At 36.4% G+C, this 12,132-nt stretch overlaps 1 protein-coding gene across 5 annotated transcripts in view; it reads left to right on the top strand.

The window, feature by feature from the left end:
• PIBF1 (progesterone immunomodulatory binding factor 1) overlaps nucleotides 1–1,553 on the top strand; it is a 118,895-nt gene extending 117,342 nt beyond the window's left edge. For all 5 annotated transcript variants that reach the window (XR_003990271.1, XR_003990270.1, XM_030477527.1 and 2 more), the window contains one exon: nucleotides 168–1,553. Coding sequence is in view for 3 of the 5 variants with exons in the window: in XM_030477527.1 (XP_030333387.1) it covers nucleotides 168–224 (57 nt within the window). In the remaining 2 variants the exon portion in view is untranslated. The remainder of the gene's footprint in view (nucleotides 1–167) is intronic.
• Nucleotides 1,554–12,132: the final 10,579 nt, after the last annotated feature.

The raw sequence follows: 12,132 nt of genomic DNA, 5'->3' as shown, positions 1-12,132 counted from the left end.
ATATAGCAATAATAACCTTAAATGCATAGTCTTGTTTACAATTTATTTGTATTTAAGCAAAGAACTCTCTTATCACTGAAATACATCGGAAGGAGACTTTAGTGTAGGTGGCATGTTTTTCTTCTGACGTTCACTGTCTCACAATTGAAACTTTCTTTATTTTACAGACAAATAAAGAGGCACCTGTATGGTACAAGAAACTGCAGAAGAAAACATCACCATAGCATTTTTCAAAAATTACTCAAAATAATCCTTCGGGGATATTTTCTTGGAAGAAAGTTCTTTTCACCATAATGATGCCCTTTTTACCATAGAAGCAAACAACTGTTTTGGTTTTAACTGTTCTTTTATACCTGTCAAATGATCTTATGCTTCATAAAATAATTTTTAGATCTGTCATGTGAATAAAGTGTGTGGAAATAATACATAAAATGATTTTACTAGCATGTATTTGAATTTTAAAAGATAAATAAACACTAGCATATTGTACACATTTAAAGGATGTGTTATTTAGAGTGTTCAAATTAATGCATGTTTCGGCTTTTTTATATTGTTTTTCTTGGACTCTCTGTTTCATGCCACATTCCTTGCAACTATTCTGGCTCATAAAAATTTAAAATATATACATGAGTTAGCATCAGACTATATCCTACTTTCTATGAAGGAAATTCATGTCAGGTGAAAAAAAAAATAATTTCTCATCAGCCTTAATTTGTATAATTTGTTATTTTATTTAATTTGTTCTACCAAACAGGCCTTAAAAATTCTAAAGAAGCAATAAATACATCTTAATTATCAGCACTGATTCTTCATGGGCTAGATACACTTGCTCTGGTATAGTTGCATCAGTGTAATAATAAAAATAGGCAATGATGTATGATTATTATAGCATGCAATGGTGAAATGGATAACTTGGCATATTTTATTATGAAAATAAGCCCCATCTTCCAAGAATACAGTCTACTTATTTATTCCACTCCACCATCTATTTAGACTATAGAAAATGTCTCTCATATTTTAAAGCACTTTTGTCTGCATATGGTACCTTTCTTTATATAACATAAATATAGAAGATATTGTTTAAGTGACTGTACACTGAAAATATTGCTCAGATTTCATTTAAGAGGAGGCTCCTTTTTCTCACCTCCTTTTTCCCTGACAGTATCTCTTCAACTGATTCATTGTTCCTACCTGGACACAAACAATTATTTCCTATGTAATACTAAGCTTAATATTATCAAGCTTATGATTCCTAGATACACTTTTCTTCGTTTTCCAAACAGCAGTTCGACACACAGCAATACTTCCTCTGCTCCAGGTAAACTTCAGTTTCTTTATTGGGTTTTTTTTTCTAATTCTGAGAGTGAGGTAAAAATGCACATCACAGGTTTAAAATTAGCACTGTGTGAAGGAGGGAGGCCAAGTGCATAGACAGAAGTAGTATCTTTTACTAGACTAACTGATGTTCATTGGGGAAAAAATAGACAAACCTTTGGGCTCACAAATCTACCTGTACAGACATTCCTGAATAAACTTTGGTTTCCTGAAGTCTAGGGTTTTATCTAACTTGTATTTTTATGTGAATAGAATCATTAACTTCTTTTCATGTGAAACAGCTCCCATATGCAGATAGTGATTTTGTAGTTTGTAATAGATACTTTATATGATTCACAGTCCCTAGTTTAACTTCGCAGACTCCTGTTTGTTATAACCCAATAATTAGTAAATTGTATTATGTAGAAGGACTGTCAGCTATTTTAGGCAAGATACTAGTTGGTATCTGAAGTACTCACAATTTGTTCACCTTTAGTATTCTTATAGACAAATTGGTGAAATATGGACTACCAGGTGAGTGGAAAATTGGCTCACGCACCAAGCTCAAGGAAATGTGAGCAGCAATGCAAAGTCCAGCTGGCAACTGGAGAATAGTAGCATCCCTTGGCAAGTTCATAAGCAATACCAAATTTAGGGGAGTAGTCTATATGCTGGAGAACAGGGTCTGAGACTGACCTCAACAGGCTGGAAATTGGGTCAACAAGAACCTTCTGAAGTTCAACAAGAGCAGTTGCAGTCCCACGTGTAGGGTGGAATAACCCTGTATGCCAGTACTGGCTGGAAAGCAGCTTGGCAGAAACAGACCTCAAGATCCTAATGAACAACAAATAGAACATGAGTCAGCAATGTGCCAGCCAGCTGCATCCTGGGTGGTATCAACGACAAGATAGCCAGCATAGGGAGGGAAGTGATCCTTCCCTTCTACCTGGTGCCTAGGAGACCACATCTGGAGTGCTGCATCCAGCTTTGGGCTTGTTCAAGACATACTTTGACAGGTTGAAGTGAGTCCAGCAGAGAATCACCACCATGATCAGGGGCTGGAGCACCTGATGCAGAAGGGGAGGCTGAAAGAACTGGCCTTGTTTAGCCTTAAGAAGAAAGGGCTTGGGGGGAATATATTGCAGTCTCCAAATACCTAATGGGATGGTACAGAGACAGCGGAGCCAGACTCTTCTGAGAGATGCACAATAGAGTAATAGGCAGTGGACACAAACTAGAGCACTAGAAAACTCAGCTATTATGAAAAATGTTTTTACTGTGAGGGTGGTCAAACACTGAAAAAGATTGCCCAGGGAGGTGATGGAATCTTCATCCTTGGAGATACTAAGACTGGACAGAGTCCTGCTCAACCTAGTATAATTGGACTTGACTTTGACACTGACCACATGACTGGTTTTCAGAATTCCTGTCCAACCTAAAATCACTGTCTGGTGATATTTCTAAATATAAGGATATAAAATAGTGACATGAATTTACTTCTTAACATCCAAAAGACACAAAGTGTTTAATTCTCTCATGGAAATACAATACACAAGAACATTTTGATGCCTCCAGAACAAATTGTGCAATGTCAATTTCTGTGTCCTCCAGGTAGCCTGATTTTCTAGGATGGCAGACAGAAAATTAGGCTGATTTATGGTGAAATTTTATTGACATATAAACTACTCTTCAGATTGCAAAGTTGTTGGGGTTTTTTGAAAATCACTAATGAAGTCCATAGTTACACTGTCAAAAGTCACTTGTTAGCATATACTTATAACACATAATGCTGTTGGTAAATTCTTGTAATCCACATAGTTCTTGTGTAAATCTCAGTATGGTTTGGGGGATTTTTTTCCCAGTTGAAGACTTTGTATTTTTCCTGTGTCTCCTCACTCCATTAATTATGTAGGAGGACACCTTGTAAGCTTTTCATGTGAAAGCAGAATGTCACTTAAATGTAACTATTCAAATGTGAAATGCCCTACAGCAAAAATTAATTAATCTTTTTGCTCTTTAAGTAATGAAAAGGTTCAGTTGCATTACCTGTCCAGCATTTTTACTGATGTTCCTTCCCACAAACATAGTTGTCAAATGAATTATTCCAAAATTCTTCTTCATGGTCTTTGCAGTCTCCTATTATAGTAGGCCTTGTGTCAATAATGTGCAAGTCAAAAATAATAAAGAGAAATTTCTAAGGGTAGTCATGCATGTAAGCAACTTGTGACTGAAGTGCCCAACCCACATAATCATCCTCATTTCCTCTTTTTCAAACCAAAGGGAGCAAACATAGAAAAACCTCTATCCACTATTACGTGTCTTAGTACATTAAATTGGTGTTACTTAAGTGGCAAGTTTTGTAAGTATAGGGACTGAACAGGAAAGAAGGAAGGACAGTTGATTTAGAGCAGGTTAGGATGGTTTTCCTTGTTTTTAACAGTGTAATTGCTTTCTCACTTTTCTGTCCCTTGCTAGAAGCAAAGAAGCTCTAACACATCAAGGAAACCTTTTGTCTGAGGAAAAAATTAGAAACATTAAATTGCTTTTTTTTAAAATAAGGACCTAAATTTTGAAAGCTTGTTGCTGAATCCTGTAGTCATACTTCCCTGGCATTTTAGTTTCTAAATATTTTCTGTAAAAGAGACAATATGTCATTGGGATTTGTAGTCTTCCTCCCCTTCAAGACCTGTACAAAACTGATGAAACCTTGTAAAAGAGGAACAACTGTAAATTCAAGTATTAGTTGACTGATATTTGTATCTCTGGGATACAATTTTCTACCACTTGCACTTTAGCTGCTATTTTCTGTTTCAGTTATCCTTTTGTATGATATCTAGTTCCTACAAAATGTGATATTTAGTTCTTACAAAAAGGAACACTTAACTCTCCTAAACCTCTGACATCTGCAAGATGGTCAGGTAGAATTATTTTGCTCCTGGTAGGCATTCATCAACTTCAGTGTCTTTGAAACACATGACTCAGAGAACATGACTTTCTAGAAACAAATTATTACCTTTTGAAGAAGTAAATATGTTATTATATATATGTGTCTCAATCAGTTGTCAGCCTGTTGCACATTTACATGAAAACAGATTTATATACAACAGTTTGAGCCCGTAACAGCCTGTCATCTTTCAGGGTTGCACTCATTAGGGAGGTCTACTGAGGAAAGAATTTATCTCTCTGTTAACATTACATTTGATAGAACACATGCCAGACTTTTTACTGAGTCAAATAAATGTATGTCTGGTATTTTCCTATACAAAATAATACAAAGAATCCGTATTCATTATTGAGCTTTGAAAATGAAATAGGTACCTCTAGAAGATCATGTTTCGCTTAGTGTCTTTGGGAAATATTATCATCTTCTTAAATTCCTAGGATTGATTGGGAACTCTTGACCTTTAAAATGCATACTTCTGTAGCTTAATTAAGGCAGTCATACTTAAGGGTATTTCAGACTGAAGCTGGGCAGCAATCAGCAGCCATACAAGGTGCCAGCTCTTAGGGGATGGCATCAGTACTGGAAATGGACAGTAGTTGGGAATTATGGAAGAGTGAGTGGCAGGCATTGCAGAAGTGTTTAGTAGTAGGAGAAGTAGGTACCGCTCTTCACGGATGTTAGACCCTCTGCAGCTCTTTAAGCCCTCTGCTGACAGCACAGGAACCACAAACTTTGTTCCACAGAGTTCATTTTGCAGAGTTCCCTGGTTTTCTTTCCTCACTAATGAGTTTTTCATGACAGTAAATTCCTGTATTTTTCTTTACTTCTTTTTGAGTGAGTGAGAGAGAGACTCTTTTTTCTCAGGACATTGGAGCTGGGTTAAAAAAATGGTGAATTTAATCAGTTTACCCTTTAAAGGATAAGGGGGACAAAAAACCTCAGCGAATTTCATCCCCATGAAAGCAGGAAATGGCAAAAGTATTTAATGCAAAAAGTTAGGACTGATCATGGAAATAGCTTTTACTCAGAAACTTACATGTTTTCATAGACTGCGTGCCCTTTTTGAAGATACTACAGAAATAACCACTGTAAAAGAGAATGCCGCTTTGATTGGAGCAATAGAATCAACTTTGTTTGACCACGAATAATTGAAGTCTTTGTGTTAACGCTTCTTTTAAGAAGTAGTGGATCAGTAAATGTAACTTAATTGCAGGAAAAGTCTTATGGATGGAATTTATGACTGTATTTTAATGAAAGTCTTTTCATTTTTCCTTTTGGTTCAATAGAAGAAGGATGACTTAGATTATTCAGTGTTGCAGCTGAAATTGTTATCAATTCCCGGTGCTCCTTTTTATCGTGAATTTTGGAGATACATATTGTGGTCTGTAAGACTTTCTCTTTTGCTTTCTTATTCAGTTCTTTAGAAGAACTTGTTTCTTTGTGCATTATTATTAGGTACAGACTGGTAATGCGCTTGACTTCTACAAGAGAGTTGTCATCTAGGATGTATATGTGGATTTTAAACATAGGATTTTTACCTAAGTGCAGTGGTCTTTTCTAAAAGAAAGAGTTAGAAATATTCCCACTGAGTTCTCAGATCTTGAGAGGGTCGTTTCTGTGCCCAGGCTTTCCTGAGCTCCCCATTGCTGGTACAGTGCCACACATGCAGGAGACTTGTCACTCCATGTTTCACAGGCCTATGGTTTCCAGGCACACAGCTCCCAGTGCCAGTGGAACTGTGTAAACAAGAGATTCACACATTGTCATCTGGAGCTACATGTAAGATGTTTACACAGAAATTAAGATCACTCATCTCCTCTGTGATACTGTCTAAGCCAGGAAAAAATACAATATTTTGGTGCAGCCTATTCATTTGTCCCTTTTCCTTCTTGGGGTTAAAGTTTTTTAGCGTTTGAATGAAATTGTAGTTGAGTCTTTGTTCTTAGACATTGAAAAGGAAACATTCTACAAGGATGCCAAAGTCTTTTTTTTTTCAGGCACTTCATCAGAGATCTTCCGTGTTAGTTCTCAGGTACCAACCAGACAATTCCTAAGACATCATTAGGCACCACTTCTTAGACATTAATCTTTATTTTACTAACTTAAATACTAAGTCCCCAAAATCCACTCAGTATTTATGAGTGAAGGAGTACGTGCCTGAAAGTTGCAATGAGCAGTAAATGGACTAACATGTCAATGACTTGAGTCTTACTGAATTAGCAAATTCCTTGTCATTTTGTGTCATTTCTTTCATTATTGCAGTAATTAACTTTGCAAATTGCATTTGTTCTATTCAGTGGGGAACAGAGAACAATAACAATGTTTACCAACAGCAGGAGGGAGCTTACCTTTCTTTCTTAACCCTGTAAAATCTCTGCAGGCTTATCTCAACGCACAGCTAGGGTGCCCCCCCTACACAATGGAGACAGTCTGAAACCTCCCTTAGCGAAACCTGTGTGAGCTGAAGAGGTCTGTTGTTAATGAAAACCAAATACCCAATCCTATGAAATATAGCGGTTTTTTGTTCTGACATGCCATACCAAATCTGTACAGGCTGAAAATGTTGTCATAAGGTTTTACACCATGATAGTAATTCTGAGATAGCTGAATGACTTAAAAACAAGTACAGAGTATTTTCAATCCATTAAACTCTGTGAAATTACAAACTATGTAAAGTTCTTAAGTTTCCAGCTGCAGTAACATCAAGAATCTTTGATAATTCACTGTTACTCTTTTCAAGTTGTAATCTGAAATACGTAAATACAGATATATTTTTAATATAAATATAAGTTAAATTATTTGGGTTTAATAATACAAAGCAAAATATTTTTCATAGAATCATAGAATGGTTTGGATTGGAAAGGACCTTAAAGATCATCTAGTTCCAACCCCCATGCCAGGGGCAGGGACAACTTTCTGTGAACATCCATGTTTAAGGTGCTTTTGGTCATGAACGAAATGCCAATAAAGTACCTTGAAATTGCTTTTATTTAATAATATGAAGAACAGTGTATTGCATAATCTTTATGAGCTTGTCTGATCTACTGTCTTGTCTCCAATAATTGTCAGGTTCATCACAGAAAGGTGCAAACTCCCCATGGGCCAACAGTGGACAGCACAACATTTACTGATTTGAATGATAGCCCTAGTTTTCATAAAAATATACAGATCTTTAATATGCAAGATTTCAGATTGACTGGATGTTTCTGGGAAAAGGAATACCTGATCCACATTCTCAGCTATGTTTTTTGTTTTTTTTTCATGTAAGAGATTTTCTGTGTTCTTAATTGCTATCACTTCCAATTTCTGAAAACATAAAGATGTAACTGTAAGGTTCTTAACACCCTGCTTCAGTGCCACTCAGCCATGGACGTACAAAAAGTACAGCTATGCCAGCATTCCCAGTGACCACCTAGACTTCTAGTTTTTACAACGCCAAGTCCAGCTTCTACATAGAGAGATGACAGTACTAACAGTGCTTCACTCTATATAAAATAGCAATTGTTGGGTTTGGTAATAAGACCAAGTGTGGTCCCGAACATTTATGTATTGGACCAGAAACTGGAACCCAGTCTGAACAGAGCTGGCAAGGCTGTTGGCTTCACAGTGCCCTATCGTCCTTCCACTGCTTCCACAGGGAACTGAATACGTTCCCTTTTTCCTCAGGCGGTGGATAGGATTGAATCTGATCATTCCCCTTGAGTGTTCACAAAAGTTAATATTGCAACATGATGATAGGAGCATTTCTGAAGAAAGGAGTGAGCTTCAGCCCTTCAGCTTTGGAAAGAAACAGCCAAGAGAAAATCCAGAGCTTCCAGTCTATTTAGCTTGAAGCACCTTATACAGGCTACAGAAAGCTTCTAAGTACTGTCAGGGTACTGAATTTAATATATGCCTCTTTGTCCTTCATTTTCTGTTGTCTATTTTAAAAATACTAATTTTCTAGTTTTTATTTATCCCATTCTTAAGCACCTAACTTCCTGAAATAATAAGGAACCTTGGGCAAATCTTAGAGATTATGGATACCATGACTACTTTGCAAAGGTTAGCACTTAAATTTCAGTTTTAGGTTGCCAGCAAGAGTAGATTTGATCCAATAAAGCAAATTATGGGGCTGTAGCATTTGATGGAGGGTGGATATGTAAAAATAAAATGCATTAATGTTTAACAAAGTATTTGCAGAGGGGAATTCCTTAAGTTGCGTGATTCAGTGTGAACAGGCAACTTTGGCTATTACGTAGGTTTCCATGAGCACTGCTTTCACTTGTGCATTCAGAGTAGAGGGAAGCAGGCATTGCATCACTCTGTCTCTCAGTGTGATATGTTTGAAAGAAACACTGACATGAGACTAGTTTAATGGTACCACAATGCCCTTGGGATAAACAACGCAGAGCCTTTTTTGTTCTCCTTAAATTCGATACCAGGAAAGCTTATCGTCACTGCTTCATACTACTAGTAACATCACCTGGATTGGAAGTGCTGCAACAGATCATTGCGAAATGCTTCTGCTGATAGAACACAGTGGACCAAGCTGGGCTAGCCTACTGTGACTAATAATTATCTCATAGGTTAATTTCACTATGTTCAAATACTTGTTTCAGTGTAAGATCTAAAACAACAGTGATGGATGCAGATGCTGTATTGATGAAAGACAGTTTGTGCAATTGCAATCTGCTCTATTCACATCATCTGGCAATGATAACATGTAGTAAAAGAAAAAGAGTTAACATCCTCTTTTAGTCCCTTCCACTTTTACTTCTTTCCCTTTTTGGTGAAGTCATATCTGAATACAGAATTTAAAATCTGAAAAACTGTAGTGCTGCATGGTAAAACACTTTAAAACACGTAGAACAAGATGAGGTTATTATCCTGGTCCTGCTAAAATATATATTTTAATATTAATTTGTTTCTTTGGTGCAATAAAACACAGATTTATATTTTTTTCCCACAGGTTACATGCAGTTATGTAGTATCTTACGGCAATTTGTACCTGATGATATGTGCCAGATTAAGGAATTTTAAGGCCTTACTCTTGAATTGCACAGAAGCAAGGTTTTCTAATCACAAAAAACCCCACTGTATTTTGTCACTCTACAAAGTTATCAATACGCAATCTAGAGAGAATTAGCCTTGTTTTGTTAAAAGATTGAATCAACTTTCCTCTCCTTTATCTTATTTATATCTTTCAAGCAGTACAGGGATTAAGATGTGTTGTTCAAAGTCTTGCCTCATCCAACTGGCCACATTAGGTACAAGTTCATGCATAAGCAGGCTCCATAGCTTAACTAAGCATGTTATGAACCAGTCAGGTAAAGGCATTTGAAATGGGTTATACATTCATGAACTGCAGTTTTCCATACCATAACACAATAGACATAGACCAGCTTTCATTAAGTTACCCAGCAGCAAGAATACTTATGGATCAAATGTGAACATTCTAATACATAAATATTTGTATCTAGATCTGCTCTAGCAAAAAAATATATTAACAAAACATCGTTAAAATAGAGAAAGGTTTTTACTGGTCTCTTGTTCTGAAAGTAAGCATTTCTTTTTACCTTTTTTTTTTTTTAATATTTAAAAAAATTTTCAAAAAAATAAAGAGCTCTTAAAAATTATTAATATATTACAAGTGGAAACTAGGTGAGCTGGTTGTAACATGATTGCAATTTAAATCTTTCTTTTTGAAAATAGTATCCTTAATTACCTGAATAAATGAATATCCTTAAACTGTGTAGAATAAAGCTGGGTTGAATATTTTACTGAGTATTTTGTTGCATGATTTTCCAGCAAGTTTTGTAGAAAATAATGTAAGCAACACTTGAAGCTGCAAGTGCCAATATGTATGTTAACAAAGTGTTCCATGTTTTTCTCACTGAAAAATTATTTTACTTCTGTTGATCAGGCTCTAAATATTTTCAGAAAGGCAGAAAATAATGAGAAAAAAGCAATATTATGTTAATTAACTGTTTAACTACATTGTATGTTATTTAACATAATCTACTACTTAATGTATGTCTGAGAACGGAAATTAAAAACATTATAAAGGACTTACTTACTTAGAAAATTAATGCATCCGCAGTTCATGGGAATAATATAGTGAGATGTGTAATACAGTCCTTTGTCATTAGACATTTCACCTTCTATAATACTTGATTTGACTTCTTTTTTTTCAAATGGACATCGTATGTTACTTATTTGAGAAGAAGATGTGCATTTTGATAGATGTATGTCAGTTCTAAAGCCCTGTTGCGTAGAGACATTTGAGTCATTGCCGATGACCACTGGCATTTTTCTCCTATCATCTTCTAGCTTGTTCCGGTGTTGGTGAGTTGGTAATTTTCTGACTACATCTTTCTTACCTAAGTAAATGAAACTACTCCAACTGTGGAAGCAGCTGCTTCCTTGATGGGAGGAGTTCATCATAAGGCAAATAGAAACCATGGAGAGGGATGCAGCTGAGCCTTTTCATTACAGCACATGATTAGAAATATAGAAATTTCCCCATCCAGCAAGATAAATAATTGTCACCAACTCTGCAAGCCCCTGGTGAACAGGAGATAGGACTTGTGTGCAGCCACGGAATATCAAGGCTGATCAGCTTTCTTGTGGTGGAGGACTGGACTCTCCGAGGTCGGTAGTGTTTAGTTCATTCATCTTTCTTATCAGTCAACTTGTGATGGCCACTAAATGGAGCAGATGTTTTGCTGAGTTTTTAGCTCTATTGCCAAGTCTAAATATATTCTATGACTTCTGGAATTTTGAGTAAGATCAGGATTTTAAATACTCTTATCACAAAATTACATTCCTCTTCTATGGTGTGATGGGGATGAAAAATCAAGTACACTTTCAAAAGCTTCCATGGGAAGCACCTTTCAAATCTGATTCACCCTTCTAGTGCAGCCTGAGGTACGTGTTTGTAATCTCTACTTTGCTGTTATGCCTCCTGACAAGTGACATCCAGTCACTCAGCTCACTTACTGAAAGATGTTTAATATGTCTTCAGCGGAGGTCAAACCTCACTTAGTCTTGAGGCAGATGCATGGAAAGTCAGTACTTGCTATTGACGTTTTTTGAAATTGCTTGTTCCTAAACTTCCTCCTTATTTCAAAAAATGTCAATCAAGCTAGCAGGATATGTTGAAAAATGTAATGGTCAACTCGGTTATTACCCTGATCACTAAGCAGGAGAGAACCCTGTTGTAACTTTAATACCCTCTGACTGACTGAACATCCTCCTTTTGCTGCTGCTGCAGCTGTTTCTCAGAGCAGAAAGGCTGGTTCCTTCCTATTTTTTACTCTCCCTAGGGGCATACTGTTTAGATAGACAGGAGATACTACCTAACTCTTTGTGCTCCTTGGAGTTAGGGTGGCTCCTCTGAACAGATCATGGAATTGGGGCACGCAACAGCAAAAATGAAGTAACAACAACACATTACCAGTTTACTTACATTGGGAATTCCTGAGCTATGGTGCACATGCCATTAGTGCTCTATAAGCTGCTTCAGAGTGATTCTCAAATACCAACAAGAAAGATACATTGGAGCATAAATTATGATACTCAAGCAACCTCACTTGGGAGACTGGTCAAGTTTGAAATTGTCTAGATTTAACTGCAAGCATTTAACCTCCTGCCTTGGTAGATCTGTATTTGATAGCTCAAAGAATCCATTCTCGCAGTTTTTACTGTATTTTGGTATCTATACTGCACATAAGTTTTAAGTGTGTACCGAAATGGTCCTTCTAAACAGCTGTCAGTCTGTGAGCTTGTGCTCATGAACTACTACGACTCCTCAAGAGATATCTAAGAAAAGCAAGCTTGTTGGTAATAGGTTTACATTCATTATACAAGCTTTTTTATTTTTAATTTAAAAA

The sequence above is a fragment of the Strigops habroptila genome, chromosome 2, assembly GCF_004027225.2.
Source record: "Strigops habroptila isolate Jane chromosome 2, bStrHab1.2.pri, whole genome shotgun sequence".
In the NCBI taxonomy this organism is placed as follows: domain Eukaryota; kingdom Metazoa; phylum Chordata; class Aves; order Psittaciformes; family Psittacidae; genus Strigops; species Strigops habroptila.
This window is presented reverse-complemented; position numbering and strand designations above follow the sequence as displayed.